Source organism: Hyaena hyaena, unplaced genomic scaffold, assembly GCF_003009895.1.
Source record: "Hyaena hyaena isolate Hyena2069 unplaced genomic scaffold, ASM300989v1 scaffold_98, whole genome shotgun sequence".
NCBI lineage: Eukaryota > Metazoa > Chordata > Mammalia > Carnivora > Hyaenidae > Hyaena > Hyaena hyaena.
The window spans coordinates 2,280,235-2,296,553 of NW_024080730.1; the positions used below are offsets into that span (position 1 = coordinate 2,280,235).

At 63.7% G+C, this 16,319-nt stretch overlaps 1 protein-coding gene across 6 annotated transcripts in view; it reads left to right on the top strand.

Moving 5' to 3' along the window:
• ANO1 (anoctamin 1) overlaps positions 1–16,319 on the top strand; it is an 80,263-nt gene that overhangs the window by 15,721 nt on the left and 48,223 nt on the right. For 3 of the 6 annotated variants that reach the window (XM_039235524.1, XM_039235523.1, XM_039235525.1), the window contains exons 3-8: positions 2,982–3,080; positions 3,769–3,920; positions 5,346–5,400; positions 7,796–7,847; positions 10,585–10,640; positions 13,891–13,932. In XM_039235524.1, the coding sequence (XP_039091455.1) occupies positions 2,982–3,080; positions 3,769–3,920; positions 5,346–5,400; positions 7,796–7,847; positions 10,585–10,640; positions 13,891–13,932 (456 nt within the window). Of the gene's footprint in view, positions 1–2,981; positions 3,081–3,768; positions 3,921–5,345; positions 5,401–7,795; positions 7,848–10,029; positions 10,096–10,584; positions 10,641–13,890; positions 13,933–16,319 lie in introns of all 6 variants that reach the window. The other 3 variants (XM_039235527.1, XM_039235522.1, XM_039235526.1) reach the window with 2 other exon arrangements.

A 16,319-nucleotide genomic window follows, 5' to 3' on the forward strand; every position in this document is an offset into this window, starting at 1 on the left:
AGGTGTTCCTGAGCAGGAGCGACAGCCCTTGCCGTTGGCCTCTGCTGCCAGCGGGGGGCTGGGGGGGGTGCCAAGGGCACCAGGTGCTGCCCGTCTACGCAGCACGTCTTGCACTGCAGAGATTTGCAGACGAGGAAATGGGCTCAGAGAGGTTGAATCACTTGCCAGAGGCACACAGGGTTGGGGCAGGGGGCTGACTCAGGGCCCCAAATCTCAGGGCCTTGTCCGCTGCCTCCCGGGCCTGCCTGCCCTGGAGGAGGGTCTGGGCTCTGCTCCCCCGAGACCCCTGGGCTGGGTACGGCACTGGGCTCTGGGCTCCCCGCAGGCGGGCCCGCCCCTGGGCCCTCACCCACTGGGCCTCTGTCCCGAGCACCCCGGTCCCGGCTGGTGTCTCCGAGCTTCAGGCCCAGCTCCTGGGCCCAGGCTTCGCGGCAGCTCTGCTCACCACGCACCCAGGCTGGCGTACAAAGCCCTGCGGGGCTCCGAGCGCGGGTTCACCCCCGGCGTGGCGGGCTGGACGGCGGCCCCAAAAGCTGCATCCACCTGGTACCTGCAAATGCGACTTTACTTGGAAGAAGGGTCTTTGCCGCGTTCAGTTAAGGGTCGCTGGGCACACCCCCCGGGGTTTAGGTGGGCCCTCCATCCCACGGCGTCCTTAGCAGAGAAAGGAAAGACTTGAAACAGAGAGGCACACGGAGTGGCAGGGGTGGAGGCCGGAGGGGCGCCTGGAGCCCCCAGCAGCCGGAAGAGCCAGGCAGGACCCTCCCGCGAGCGCTTCCGGGGGGCGCGTGGCCCCAAGGACACCTGGTTTAGACTTCCAGCTCCAGGGTCCTGAGAGAATGAACCGCGTTGTTTCAAGCCACACAGTGCGTGGTCGACACTCGCATCATGAGCTCCAAGGCGGGGAGGGGACAGCGGTAAGACCCACGCCCCCCACAGGCCCGTGGGGGGCAGTGAGTGAACACACAGCAGTGCGCGGCGTGGGCACGAGCACGTACTGAGCGCCCGGCACCGTCGTGGTCGTTATTACTCTGTTTGTCTTTCGTCCACTCACGGGACAAACGTGTGGAGCGGTGGGCAGCGGGGCCGGGAGGGGACCCGACGGCTCCCTCGGGCCCCCAGGGGACCGTGGGCTCCAGACGAGGAGGGCGGGCTGGGATTCAGCCGGGGGGGGGGGCATTTGCCCCTCTCTTGGGGTGGGGAGGAAGCCCCCAAATGGAGCTCGGCGCCAGGGAGAGCCCCTTCCCCCGGCGGGGTGCAGGCAGGGCCCACCCAGAAGCTTTACCTCCCCTGCCCGGCTGCCCACCTGCTCCAGGTTCCTGTGAATCTCAGCTTCACGGCCGGTGGGTGGATGGGTTTGGCCCAGCGAGGATGTTCTTCGTAACCTTCCTCTCCAGGTGACTTCGGCTCCATTGCTTTTCCCCAAACCCTGCAGTGAACCCGTGTGCTGTGCGCCCTCCCGGGCTGGAAGGCAGACGCAGGCGCCGAATCAGCCCGGCCGGGTCGGGCCACACCCTCCCTTCCGCACCCCTTTGCCAGGAACCCCAGGCAGTCCCTGGCGCCACAGGAGCGTGGAAAGGAGAGTGAGGGGGATCTCGTCTGGGGCAGCCTGGGCTTCGAGCCCCGGGGGGCCCTCGAGGCGTCTGGGGGGCTGCGGCCTCGCTGCGTAGGCGCCTCCGGCTCACGGACAAGCCGTGTTTGTGTCTTTGCTTTCTGTTGCGGTGACGTCACCACCACGGGGCACCCGGGTGCTCGGGAAGCCCGCCTATGCCACACGCGCCTCATGTTACCTCATGGCGGCTGTGGGCACCATCAAGGGAACCTGAACACAAAATTCAGAGGCTCGGAGATGAACCGAGAGGGGCTGGAGGCTCGTGCCTCTGACCCACGGGTAGGGGCGAGGCCGCGTGGGTGCGGACGCACGACTGACTGACGGCTCGAATGGTACACGCGTGACGCACCGCACGGTGACCTGAGGTGCGTGGACGTGGCGGGGTGGCCGCCACGCCTCCAGTGATCTTGGCGGTGCTGCCCGTGGACCTCGGGGTCCTCTTCTTTAGCGCGAGCTCGCACCCTTTGCCCTGCTTCTGGCAGCCCGTCGAGTCTCCGTTTCTGTGAAATCAGCCTTTTAAGACCCCACGTCAGGTGCCTTCTTTCTCCGTGTCACCTCACCGAGCAGAAGGCCCGGGTCCGCCCGGGGTCGTGGCCGGGGGGTACCCCGTTGTGTGCACACGCCGCATCTTCTTTCTCCGTCCATCTTTGGATGCAGTGGTTTCCCCGTCGTGGTGAGTGTGAACGGTGCTTGTGAATGTGGGGCACACGGATCTTCTTAAGGTCCAGACTCGGTTTCCTTTGGAAAGACCGCCGGGCGCTGCTGCCCCGGGTGCTGTTCTCGTCCTGGGGAGAAGCTGGGCCGTGACTCCCGCTCCCCAAGCCCAGCGCTCCCGCCCTGAAGGGCCCTGGCCGTGCGGCTCCCGGGCGGCCACCCCCGCTGGCCCAGGGACGATGACTCCTCCAAGCTCTCAGCGGTTTTGGGGGTGCCAGGCTCGGGCAGGCCCGCCCTCGAGCCCCTGCACAGGGCCGCCCACTCACGCGGCCGTGAAGCAGTCAGCGCAGAGGCGGGGGGCGCAGGGGGGCTGCTGGGCGCAGGTGGAAGCTTGGCCTGACCCCACGGAGGGAAGACATCCACTCGGTGGGGGGCACCTCCACTTGCTCGTCTGCTTGGGGACACGGGGCAGCGCGCGCCCCCGCCAGGTCACATGGGCCTGAGGTCCTCTTTTGGGGCCGTGCTGCTCGGAGGCCCTGAAAACACCCAGGAGTGCCTGAGACCGGGACCCCGTCCGTGCCCTTCTGGCCGCCGGGCACCCCGCAGGGAGGGGGTGCCAGGAGGGGTGACCCGGCAGCTGCGGTCGTGCCCCCGGGGGAAGGTGGTTTCCGACCCCAGGGCGCCCGGTGCTGACCCACCACTTGTCTCCTTCCAGACTAAAATCCACGGGGTTGGATTCGTAAAAATCCACGCGCCCTGGAACGTGCTGTGCAGAGAGGCCGAGTTTCTGAAACTGAAGATGCCGACAAAGAAGGTTGGTGCTGGCATTTGTGCCCCGAGGTCTGAGGGTCGCAACGCACGGGCGCGTAGAGTGGGGACCCGGGGGGACTCGGCTGTGGCGAGAAGCCCGGCGAGGGCCGTGGGCTCCCGTGTCCTGACTGTGGAGGGTGTGGCGCCGCCCCGGGGGGCCATTAGAGACCCCGGACCAAACCGCAGCAAGAGATGGCGCGGGCAGAGGGGCAGAGGACCCGCATCAACACAAACAGGCTTCTCGCTCTTGTTTTTCCTGCTTGTGCTGATTCATCAGACTCCTTTCAATTACGATTCTGAGCTTGCTGGGATTTTTCTTTTTAATCTCTAAAAACTTCCGGCCGGAAGCGGCCTGACAGCGTGTTCCTGAAGCGAGGCGTCCGTGTTTACCTTCACGCACAGAGAGGGAAGCAGGAAGGTGAAGCTGTTCTCGGGTGCAGATCAGCCCCCAGCTTCTCAGGTCCACTGAGACTGTCTGGATTACCTCTTTTGGAATGAAGGAAAGTCCACAGGCAGCTTTTCTAGAGGATGTGTGCTTTTGGTGGGCTCTCCTCAGACTCGGAGCTCACTGGGTTCATCTGGAGAGTGGGTGCGGCGGGCGCGGAGGGCCCACGGTTCTGTGACCTTCTGAGAATAGATGGCGAGGGTGGCGGCTCAGCAGATGACGCGGACACCCCCCATCTGCCCTGCAGCTGTATCACATTAACGAGACCCGGGGCCTCCTGAGAAAGATCAACTCCGTGCTCCAGAAGATCACGGACCCCATCCAGCCCAAGGTGGCAGAGCACAGACCCCAGACCACAAAGAGACTCTCTTACCCCTTCTCCCGGGAGAAGCAGCACCTGTAAGTGGGGAAGCACCCCTCCCTCAGCCCGCGCGGCCCTTCCCGGAGGGCCCTGCTGTGTGGACCCCGTGGCACAGTGTGTGACAGGACAGTCCCCGGGGGCCGAGGGAAGCTCTCGTCCCCCAAGGATGCGGGAGTTTCAGCCCCCAAAGCACGTTCTCGTAAGAGCCTTTAGTGCTTGAGCGCAGAAGAGGTTCAAGGGTGATTTCCAAGATCATGGTCAACCGAGGAATCATGAGGCGAACGGTCTGTCCTTCCACTGGGGGGTACGTAGGAAGACTGGGGTGGGCTCGAGGGAGAGCGAGCTCGCACCTGGCTTAAAGCCCCGAAGCACCTCCTCCCCACCCACCCTCCCGGCTCCGCCCCTCTCGGGAGGCGGTCCAAGGCAAAGGTCTGGCGGACCGCTCCTCCTGAAAGCAGCCGAGCTCCATCCAGGAGGCAGGGACTAAGAAGGAGCCCCAGCTGGAGTCCCGATGCCCCAGGGACCCGCAGCCAGCCGGGTTGCCTGGCAGTGCTGCACCTCTTCTGGAACCTTCTGGAACCTTCCCTCCTACGCTGCTCCAGAGGAGTAGTGGGTCAGGGGTGGGGGGCCAGCTTCCATGGCGCCTCACAGACACAGCTGGAGTGTGAGCAGTGGTGGGAACAGAGAAGGCTCAGGCTCTGGGCCCACTGGGACCTTGAGTTCAAGCCTGGGGACGGGCGTGGGGGCGGGGTCCCCCCCGGCAGGAGAGCTGTTTCTCGGTTCGGAACTGGGGCTCCTGCCCTGGCAAAGGTGTCAGTCAGAGGCCAAGGACCACGTGCTGCACACGCCACTGTGTTTCCTGATCCTCCCAGGGACAGGACACTTTTAAGAAGTGGCCCCCAGCCCAGCTCCTTCTACAGGCTCCAGGACCGGGGCTCCCTGGGTGTTAGAGGGAGGGGCCCTCCTCCTCGGCCCCGCCCACCCCACACCGAGCCGCCCTTGGCTCTGCCCTGGCTGCCTCCCTTGGCGACCCCTTGCCAAGCCCGGCTTAACCCACAGGCTCCGTGGGGACACAGCCACCCTCCCCGGCTGTATCCTGAGTGCCTCAGGGAGGGGGTAGCACACCCCAGAGACGTCCCTCTGCCCTCCGCAAACTTCAGGGAAGCTCTGCGGGGACCAAGACGTCAGGGCTCACACCGTGCGTAAAGAACAGGGAGCCTGTCCTCGATGCCGGCAGCGTGTGATGGCACAGCCGAGGCAGAGACTGGGGGTGTCAGATCCTTGGGAGGGAGGTGGGGGTGTCCGAGCCTCCCGGCCGGGGGTGGGAAGCACGAAATGGGCTGTTGCAGTTGCCCAGGGCTGGGTCACCCCTGGCGTTTGGGGTCACGGCTCCTGGGGACAGCGAAACCGGGAGAGCCAAGCCTGGTGAACCTTGCTTCTCTTTCCGCCCAATATTTCAACAGATTTGACCTGTCTGACAAGGATTCCTTTTTCGACAGCAAAACTCGAAGCTCCATTGTGAGTATTGCCGTGGGAACCGCTGGCTCACCAGCAGGGGGGCCCGGGGGAGCCGAGGAAGATAATTTCATTTCAGCAACACTCCTGGGGGAAGGCGGCTCTAATTGCCTGTGACACCAATAATTAGAATAATAAAACCGAGAGGATTCAGGGGCCCAGGGGAAGCCCCCCCCCCAGACCCTTCAGCGTCCTTCCCCACCTCCTGCCCTGCCCTTTGTGGGATTCGGGGGGCCCCGGACCCGGAGGGTTCAAAGCGGGCTGCTGGGAAGGCAGGAGCGCTGGGAGGTGGGGGGCGAAGCCCCGTGGGCTGTGCCAGAGCAGCGAACTGAAGTTTGAAATCTGACCAGGCCGCCCTGCCCTGCTCAAGGTATCGGTTTAGTGTTTATCCGTCAGCCGCCAGCCTGTCCGCCAGCCAAGCTGGGCCACGCACGGCTCAGGACCCGACTTTTGTCTGCACAAAAATTAGCCCCGCAGCCAAGCCACCACCGCTGCCTCCCTGCCCCCTCCCCTGCCCCTGGAGGGGGACGTGCAGGGCTGGGGGGAGGGGGGAAAGCCATGGACCTTGAACAGATAACTGCCCGTGGAGGCTGCACCCCCGAGCTGGCAGGTGGCCCGGCGCAGGACAGTGGCGCGGGTCGCTCCCAGCCTCATAACCTCAGGAGACACCCAGCCTGCGTCAGAGCAAGTGGCTCTGGCCTCCTGCTGGGGGGGAGGGGGAGGCGCTGGTGCCCCCCCCCCCACGCAGGGTGACCGGCCACAACCCCGAGATTTTCATTCGCTGTGTTACTGGTTAATCTTAGGAATTAAGCCTCGTTAGAATAAACGAGAAGGAACTCGCTTGTGTGAGGACGTTGGCCCTCTGGCTTATCTTCGTCATTATGAAATCGGAGAGAATTGGGACGGCCAGCTAGGGAAACTGAGCCTCGTGCCCGGTTTCAAGACGTGCGTGCGCCCCAGCTTTTTACATGATCGGGGGGCTGCCAGAAGGCCCCCAGAAGTGCAGGGCGGGGTGCAAATTTGTGAATTCACTCGTGCTCTGAGGAAGGGGGAGCACATGTGAATGGAAAGCTCTAGACCCCATCTCATTAGGGATCTCTAGAAAATAAAGCTCAGTCCATGACCCCCAGTTTTACCTCTAGGCTGGGGGTACCCGCTCTCAGAGACCTCGAAGGCCAGTTTGTAAGCTGCCAGTGCTCCAGAGAAACTGGCAGGTCAGAATTTTGCCCTCGGTGAGCCAGGCCCCGTGGTCTCTGAGACCCGACGGTATCTGGCATTGGGGTGAGGTCCTTCTAGGCAAAGGTGGAGGCCGGCAGCCCCTCCTGCCCCCTCCCCCGTGCTCCTGGCCTCAGGTCGCCCCATGTGCATGTGGGTAGGAGTCCGGATCAGCAGGAAGGGCCGGATATGTCGGTCTCGGGACTCAGACTTTTAGCCTGTAGGCACTGGGGAGCCACAGAAGGGTGCAGAGCAAGGTTTGGGATGTGATCAGATCTGTCCCGAAGACATTAGAGCCAGTGGAGGCGGATGTGGTTACGAGCGGGGCCGTGACCCCGGATGGATGGGAGGAGGTGGTTACGGGAGAATCGGCAAGGCCAGGACGGGGCCGCCGGCAAGATTCGGGAGGTGACAGGGAGGGGGCGCCTGACCCAGTGGCTTGCTCCTGCATTGGTCAGCGGTTCCCGAGCGCCCGGTGTGCGCCCCGGACCGGCGGGAGGGCAGTGGCAGAAGCCCCCGGGCCGAGAGCAGAGGGAGAAGGCAGAGCATCAGGGCGCTGCCGCCTCACTGAGGCACAGGGTGGTGGGGCGGCCTGCCCCTAGCGTCTACGAGGAGAGCCAGGAGCAGAGCCAGGCGGCTCCCAAGCCACCGAGTGAAGCCTTTGTTAGTAAAGCTGGCCCCGAGCAGGGATGGTGTGGGACCCTCCAGGGGTCCCCGCCGGGCGCCCCACGCTCTGCCGCCTCCCGACCCAGGCTGGGGGCATGGGATCCCCACTTCGGGCTTCTGGGACACCCAGGGCTGCACCCGGGAGGGGTCCTGTCGGTTGGGTCCCCGTAGCTCTGAATCCCAGCTCCCTTCCGAGTCGAAAGGGAGGATGGCCCGTCCCACAGGGCGTCGGGGACAACTCAGAACCCCGAGCAGCACGACACAGTCCGTGCCTCATGGGGGGAAGGGGACCCTCCGCCACGCTGGTCCCCGAGAACGCCACGCCCTCGGCAGTGCTGACATGCAGCCTCACGGAGGCTGGCCGTGTGTCCCCGGAGAGCAGTGGGGGGGTGCGCGGGGAGGGGGGTGTTGTTGCTGGTAACGCTCGGCCACGGCGCTTGGCGGCCGGCGCCCAGCAGGGTCTGCGTGCCGTTGCTGCCTGGATAACTGTCCTCCCTGCGTCTTGTCTCCACAACAGGTCTATGAGATCCTGAAAAGAACAACGTGTACCAAGGCCAAGTACAGCATGGGTGAGGAGCTGCGGGGCCCGAGCTCAGCGCCCCTCCCAGCGCTAATCTTGCCTCCGATCATCTCCGTGGGAGGCGGGCCGCCGGTTTGGGGGTTTGGAGAGTGTTTTGATTCGAGCTGGCGTGGCCGTTTCAGACGAGAGGGCCGCCCGGGACCGTGGGGCCATTTTAGGGCCTGAGGCTCTGGACACCGGGATGCCCTTCCCTCTGCCTGCGCTTTGGGGGGGGGGGCGGCTCGCGCTGCAGAGGTGGTAGATCCTGGCCTCTGGACGCTGTAGGGGTGGCCAAGGCGCCTCCCCCCGCTGTTGGCCCTCATGGCCCGGCGGGAAATAGTTAGGGTTCCGGTGGGGGTGGGGGCGGGAGGCACCCCACCAGGGACCCGCACCAGGCCTCGCCGAAAGGCACGTCCTTGACACACACCCCAGATTCAGAACCTGCCACGAAACCAGCCCGGCCGGGCACCTCGGGTGCGGGTTTATAGGACCCCTCAAGCCACAGGTGCAGATGTTTCCCGACCGAGGTGTGCAGAGCTGACCCCCCAGCCCCACCCCTGCGCGGGCCCCGTGCTCGCAGCTGCAGGCTGAGGTCCCCGGAATGAAATGCCCCCGGGCAAAGGAATGCCCTTTTCTCTCGTTCCCCCTTCTTCTCGAGCCCCCGCTCGCCGGCTGAGAGCTGTCACGCACGGCCCCCGGGGTACACAGAGTGCATCAGGACAGAGACCCCTCGCACACCTGGCCTCCTGCGGAGGGGAGAGTGCTGCGGGAAGGCAGCGGAGGTGGGGGGAGTGTGCTGGGGGACGGCCCAGGGCGCGGGGAGGAGAGCCCACACCCCCTGGAGTCAGGCGGGATGATGTGTCCTGGCCGGGACGCCCGACGGCCAGTCGCAGGGCCTCCTTCTGGGCCTGGAGTCTAAGCCCATGTCGTCAGTCCGTGGGAGGGGGGCCCCTTCGCGGGGCAGGAGGAGCCCGGGAGAACCATGCCCCTCGGCCTGGCCCACCTCACAGGGGACAGGACCTTCCAGAGCGGCCCAGGTCACCGAGGTGTGCTCCCCGCCTGCAGTGTGTCCCAGACCTCGGTCTGCCCGTAAGCTCCCCGTGGGGCCCCCTCCGGCGCACACCTGCGCAGCTGCTGGAAGGTCTGCAAACAGTGCAGGCTCTGGGGGCTTCTCAGCCGGAGTTGGTCGCTGCTCAGGGTCATCACTGGGGTGGACCTCTCTGAGTGTGCCCGCCAGTTCTCTGGTGCGCCTGACAACAGAGCGGATAGATGAAGGGTCCTTTCTGCACCCCCCGTTTCACCTCGGTCCCTTTTACCCAAAAGCCCTACTGATCTCCAAACTCACACATTCACCTTGTAACAAGAACTGCTGGGAGATTCACATTCTGGGAGAGAAAACAGATACTAAATGATCAGAAAAGCCAGACCATTGTCTTGCTGGGGTCGGAAGGGTTGCCAGGAGGACTTAGGACCAGTGATCAGAAAGGCCTTTCTGATGAGGGGAGATTGTTGAGCAGAGATCTGAAGAAAATGAGGGGTCCAGACAGAGGGGGCGGTCTGTGCAAAGGCCCTGTGGCAGCACCCTGTTGAGAGTGTTCTAGGACCAGTAAGGAGCCAATGAACCTGAATCAGACAGACCCACACCCACTTTTATTAGATGAATTTTCATGCACGTGGTCTTTAGCCGTTCACTTCCACGTCTCTCTGGTTTGGATTTCTAATTGTTCCTCGGGTAGCCTGATCCTTCCAGATCACTGACTGAGGAGACGGTCTCTTTTTAAGTGGATTTCAGGAAGGTGCTTTCCCACCATTCTCCAGTGGAGCGGTCAAGGATGGGCCGGCTAGGCCACTGAAAACCCTGACCCACTGACCACCCGCAAAGCCTGTTTGTCCAGGCAGAGGTTTCTGTGGCAGCAAAGGGCTCCTGTGACCAGCACTGGCCCCCAGGGACCACGTGCCAGGCACCCACGCGTGGCGTCCACGGCCTTGTCTCCAGGGGCTGGGCGCCGATGCTCCCCGCCCCCCCCCGGGCCCTGGGAGGCGCAGGTGTGGTGCCTGTCATCGCACGGCAGCACAGGGCCTGGGGCAGCCGTCGAGGCCCGGCCACCGCCCCGCCCAGCGCTCTCTCCCCCAAATGCAGCTTCAGTCTTTTCAGACGTTTTCATGTAACTAATAGCCCGATGTACAAACAGGGCAAGGAGAGGGAAGAAAGAAGGACTCTGCCCTTTTAAATAAAAGGAGAAAATGTAGTAAGTACGGTAAGTGCCTCCGCCCCCCCGTGGGGCCCACAGGACTCCCCTTCGGCCTCTTCCCCAATCAACCTAAAATCTAATTGCAAATTGTATGTGTGTTTTCTGACACCATCAATTTTCCCGTCCGTCATTTTCTCGTGATTCAGCTTTTCTAACCACTTACGATCCACCTTTCTCGTCTGTAGACTCGCCCCCCCCGGCAGCTGTGGGTAGTTGGTGCCTTGCAGGTCTGGTACCTCCTTCCTCCCAGGGGTACCTCTCTCTCGGACTTTCCTCTGTGTCTCCCTAATTCTGCCGATAGAGCATGTTTTTACCGTCTCCTGGTCGAGCCCGGGGAGGAAACGCCAGAAAGGCGGCCCGGCTCTGGGCCGCCTGGTGCAGCTGGCTTTGAGAAAATTCTGGGCGACTGAGTCAGTCCTGGGACTGCTCTGTTTGCAAAGAGAGAAGGTGGAGACAGAGCTGGTCCCTAATCCCCCCTCCGCCTCTGTCTTTAAGGTATCACCAGCCTGCTGGCCAATGGCGTTTACTCGGCCGCCTACCCCCTGCACGATGTAAGTAACCTTGACAAAGTTTGCCTCTGCGTCACTGGCCGCCCCGAATCCCCGCGGGCCACGCCCCCAGGGAGCTCTAATTATCCTGCGGTCTTGGCTTCCTGCTTTGGCTCTCCTGTAAATGTCAGCCGCACAGGCCCTTCCCTGCCACCCCAGCGGGGGCTGCGCAGTTACACCCGGGGCGTCTTTTCTTGCAGGACAAGCCCACCGGGGCAGGGGCGTTTGTGGCCGACACCCTGTCCCGGCGGCCGGCTGCTCCCTGAGATGTCTCCCCTGCCTGGGTCTCCCCGGCCACCCCGCCCCCGCCCCGGCAGAATGACCCGGGCTCTGTGTGTATCTATTTCTGCAGAGCAAGTGGCCAGCTTCCTGAGCTGGATCTCCAAATCCCTCTGGTATCCCCCGACAAATATAGCCCGTGGCCACGGCCGCGCGTTGGCTCGGCCGGGGCGGATGAGTCTCTTCTCGTTGTCTCTATGGAGACAGGGCTAGGGTTCAGCAGGGCACTGGGAATGCACCGCGGGGCCCGAGCAGTGTGGGAACCCCGGACAGAGGACCTCTGGAACTTTCCAGATGCGCGTGGCTGCACGGACTGGGGGCCCCGAGGCAGGAGCCAGACGGGGAGTCAGGGCACCCTGGCCGCCCCCCTCTGCAGCCCCTGTCGTCCCTCTGAGCCTCGGTGTCCCCATCTGCAAGCGGGAATGGCTCCCAGCCGGTGTCAGAGGGAACACAGAGGCGAGAGGGCCTCCAGGAAGAGGCTGCACTGGAGAAAACCAGTTTCCGGAACAGCAAAGGGCCGTCCCCCACCCCGCCCGCCCGCCGACTCTGAGAGAAAGCTACGCAGCTGCCAGCCTGTCATCGCTCCCTGGGGGGAGGTGGGGTCACCTGTCCCAGCTCTGTGCCTTCGGGGATGCTGTCCCTCCCGTCTGCGGGCTCTTCCTCGGTCCCCCAGGACAGACCAAGCGTCCACACAAAGCCCTCCTTTTCCCCATCAGCGCGCCCCTGCCCCTCCCCGCCCCTGCGCTGCTGTCCCCCAGCCCCCCAGCCCCCCGTCCCACAGAGATGACCCTGTCCGGCTGCCATTCCTTGCTCACAGGTCTCAGGAAAGGTGAGCACTTGGCACTTAAGTGCTCGATGAATGAACACCGTGGTGATTTGGGTTGCGTGGGTTAAGTTGCCTTGGCCAGGGACTTGCTGCGTGTTTCAAGGGCAGGGCCCAGACCTCGCAGGGCCCGGCCAGTGGCCCTGGCTGAAGGGGCCTCGATCACCATCCGTCATGCCCTCCTCAGCCGTGCTCACCGGGCTGCCTCCCCGAGCACAGCCCCGCCCAGCAGCCCCGGGGCCAGTTCACAGACCGCTGGGCCTTAGAGCTGCTCACCCCTGCTGAGAGCAGGGGCCTGTTCTGCACCACCCTTGCCTGTTTGGAGTCAGCCTTCAAGGCTTGAAAGGGAAAGGGTAGAAATCAACACTTCTGAGCGCCCGCTGTATGCAGAGCTGTGTTTAGTAGGTGCTTTGTCTCATTTCATCTGGTGCAGATGCGGAGACTCAGAGAGGTATAATAACTTGGTCCAGGTCACACGGCTTCTGTGGAGGAGCTGGGCCCAGCTTTGAACCTTATTTACACGGCAGTCGAGAGGCCGTCCATGTGGGGCCTGCTCCCACTTTACAGATGGGAAAACTGAGGCTGCGGTTGCCCAAGCAGTTTATCCAGGGGCACGCAGCCTCCAGCTCCACTTCTGGGGTTCTTTCCGGCCAGAGCAAGGACTCCGGGCGTCTTGAGGGACTACGGGGTTTTATAGCCGTGGATTTTGACCACAGCTGAAGGACACCCACCCCTTAGGTACCAAAGCTGATGTTGGAACGTTTGGGGAGATAAGTCGCTCTGAACTGGTCCAAAAGCACCCCACACGCTCGAGCAGAGGCCGGCAGTGTGAAGTCACACTCCCAGGCTCTCAGCTGCGTGCTGCGTGGTCCCTGCTTCACCTCTGCCACCATCCGCCTTGCACCACTGAGTCGTCGCCCCCCCCCCCGCAAGGCCTTGCTTACTGTGCTCATTCGTCCATCCGTTCGTTCGTTCTCCGAGACGCCGCATGGTTGCCATAGCAACCTGTGGAGTGGGGGTCTGCCCTGAGCGAGACCCCGAGGAGGCCTCCTGGAACTAGTGTATCAAATTCAGGGACAGGACCGGCACTTTGGGCGGCTGCTCAGAGGCTTGGTGGCCTCCCTGTTGGCACGTGTGGCCCTCGAGGTCCTGAATAGATGAGAGGCCGTTGGAGGGCGTGGCCGTGGAAAGAAAGCCTCAGCGGCTGGGCCGGGGCGGACGGTGCCCTGAAGCCCCGGGGGGCCTTAATGACACTGGTCTCAGGGCACCTTTGTTCAGAGAGCACGAGGTCAAGTGCTCCTGCCTGGGGGGCGGGAGGGTCACAGGAGGAGCCCGTGAGGGCAGCAGGCACCCGGTGGGCCTCAGGGAGGCCTCCGCGATCTTCAAGACCCCCGGCCAGGCCAGCCCCGCGGGGCCACGCGCCCTCCCCTTGCGCCCCTGCGTCCCTGCACCCCTGCGGCCCCTGTACCCCTGCGGCCCTGCGGCCCCTGCACCCCTGCACCCCTGCGTCCCTGTGTCCCATGCACCCCTGCGGCCCCTGCAGCCCTGCGCCCCTGCGGTCCTGCGGCCCCTGCACCCCTGCGGCCCTGCGGCCCCTGCAGCCCTGCGCCCCTGGCACCTCTGTCGGCATGCGGGGCCGTCTGAGCTTTAGGTCCCCTTCTCTTCCACTGGAGTCAGAGACTTGGACCCAAGTCCCAGGTCCGACCAGCTTAGCGGTCTGTCCCACAGAAGTCACTTTGCTTCCCTGAGCCTCAGTGTTGCCGTGTGTGAAATGGGAGTGTGGGGCTGACGGATCTGTCTTCAGTCACCGCGTAGCTTCCTGTCCTCCGGCACCCCCGCAGCGCCCGTCCCGCGGTGGGGGCACGCTCGCCCTGTGGAAACAATCCTTCCCCCCGCCCCCCGCATGCCGCCAGTTCCTAGCCAGTGGCCGTGGGGCCGCTCCTGGACGTGGCCTCTGTGACGGGGGCGAAGGCAGGAGGCCTGCCCGGCAGAGGTGCTGGGCCGGGCCAGCCTTCCCTGCCCCGGGAGGCGCTGTCTGGGCTCATCTCAGCTGTGTCCGCGAGTTCGGCAGGAGCTCCTGTTTGGAAGCGGATTTGCGCTGCTCAGAAGCCGCGTCAGGTCGTGAGAGTTCTCCTTTCTCCTCTTGAACAGGGAGACTACGAGGGCGAAAACGTGGAGTTCAACGACAGAAAAGTAAGTGGACGTGGCGCGGAGGCCGCGCTGCTCGGCGCTGGGGGCCCTGGCGGGTGGGGCTGCTCTGAGGCCCCTGCGGGACCCCCCCCCCCGCCTGGGGGAAGGGGCTGAAGTCCGTCCGTCCGTTTGCTCCCCCCTCCGGCGCTGACACGTGTCCGGGGCACCTAGCGGGGGGCGCGCGAAGGGCAGGGCGTGCTCCTCCCCCGGACCCTCCCCGCGCACCCCTAAACTGTATCTCACCCACGTGGTCCACCCGCCGCGCTCCCTGCGGACTTGGGCCTAATCCTGCCCGGCTCCCGGTGAGGAGGTCTGGGCACCCCTGTGGCCACGCGCCCTCCGCGCCCTGGGGAGTCCTGTGGACACCTTTGACCGTGTTTCTCAAACTTACCTGACCTGGAACCCCTTCTAATGGAAAAGGCAGTGACCTGGGGTTACACTTGGGGAGACACCAAGTCACCCCTTTCTCCTCCACTGCTCTCCCACCCCCCCACTGTGCACTGTGGCCCTGTCTCCTCCACCCCCACACTCCGGAAGCTTCTTCCCAGCCATCCCGCACACAAACCTGCACCTGGCGTCCAGCCTCTCCCCCCACGTCCACCTGAGCCCCTCCCAGTTCCCAACCGAGTACGGACTCCTTCACCTCGGAGACCAGCCCTCGCCCGACCCGCGACTGTCCCCCAGGCGCCCCTCCTTCCGGAGGCCGTGGGTGGGGGTGCTTCCCCCAGAGCCTCACAACCGTGGCCTTGTCCCAAGTCTCGGGCTGGGAACCTCCGTGTGAGAAATGTTCTCCATTCCCGCCTCCCTCCAGCCCCCCGGACGTGTTTTTAAACTTCTGGTACTGGATACAACTTGCCCGCCCGGGAATCCAGCTGAAGATACTATCTGATTTAGCTCAAAAATTACATATTTGGTTATTTTTAGTGGGACATCTGGCATTCGTCTGAGACCCTGTGACTTGCAGAGCTCCCCCGTTCGGTTCTGTCAGAGCAGCGCCGTCCCCTCCCCAGGCCTGCCTGGGCCTCAGGGTCCGCCCCCTCCATCCCTTTGTGCCCCCGGGTCACTTGTCTGCACCCTTCCTCCACCTAGAAAGCTTCCTCCTAGGGCACCAGGGACCTCCCCCCGCTGCCTCCCTGAGCACCGGTCACACGGGCCGCCTCGCTCATCTGAGACGACGTGGCTGGTGGTCACCCAGTGCCGAAACCATCTCATTCGGTTACTTACTCAAGAGCTACGTACTGGGCACCGCTGGGCGCCTGGCCCAGCAAATATGACTCTAGGTTTGTCCAGATCCACCTGTTCCCACCCTCCACTCCCCTCACCCCCACTGAATTCAGGGTCTCAGGAGTGAGTACCAGGCCCCGCCCATGGGGGTGGTCTGAGAGTACTGAATGGATAGATGATGGATGGGATGGAGGGATGGGTGGGTGGGTGTGTGGGTGAATGGGTAGCTGGATGGATGGATGGATGGATGATGGGTGGGGATGGGTGGGTGGAAGATGGAAGATGGACAGATGGAAGGCAGGGAGGGTGGGAGGAATGTCCCAGAAAGGCGTTTGGGTCCTAACTCAGAGCGTTGGAGAGCTTCTCCTTCTCCCATGTGGCTCCATCTCCAGTGGCCTAGTTCTGAGTATCCAACGACAAAGTCTATGGCTCTCCCAGTATTGGTCCCGTCAGTGGCTGACCCTAGATGCCTCACAGGATGGAAAGGGGGTTGCAGTGCAGCTAAGGCCCTTTTCCCATGCTGAGCCGGAGGAGCAGGCGCACAGTAGGGTGTTCAAGCAGGAGGCAGGCCAGGGCCAAGGCGGAGCATGGCCACCACTGTCAGCTTGATGGTCAAGGCCTTGGGAGTGAGCGTTCCTTCATCTGGGGACATGGAGCAGGGAGTTTCTCCAGATGTGGAGGGAGCTGTCTCCATCCCTGTGCCAGTCCGAGAGCCACAGGACCCTGACCCATCATTCCCTCTTCCCTTCCCTCCCCTCTCCTTCCCTAGTTACTAGGACCCCGTCACTGCTCCAGGCCCTGTTCGAGGCTCTGGGGATAACATGAACCAGACCAGCCCGGCCTTCCCGGGCCTCCATGCTGGAGGGAGACAGCAAGGGACAGATACATACAGAGTCATTAAAGGCAACATCAGTGCCCTAGCGCGCCCGCCCAGCCGCATGGGCCCAGGTGGGGGGTCTGCGCAGGAGAGGTGCCAGTGGGTTGAACCAGGCTCCTTCTGAGGTCCAGGTGCTGGGAGGCTCCGAGGTCACTGTGACTGGAGCCAGCAGCCCCCACTGGGCGACCCCAGGGCCCTCACACCTCCCACTCTGCTCACAAGGCTGAGGTGCACCCTCAGAGCTCTGCCAACCCTAACAGGGAAATCTTGAATTTGATTTCTCTACGCT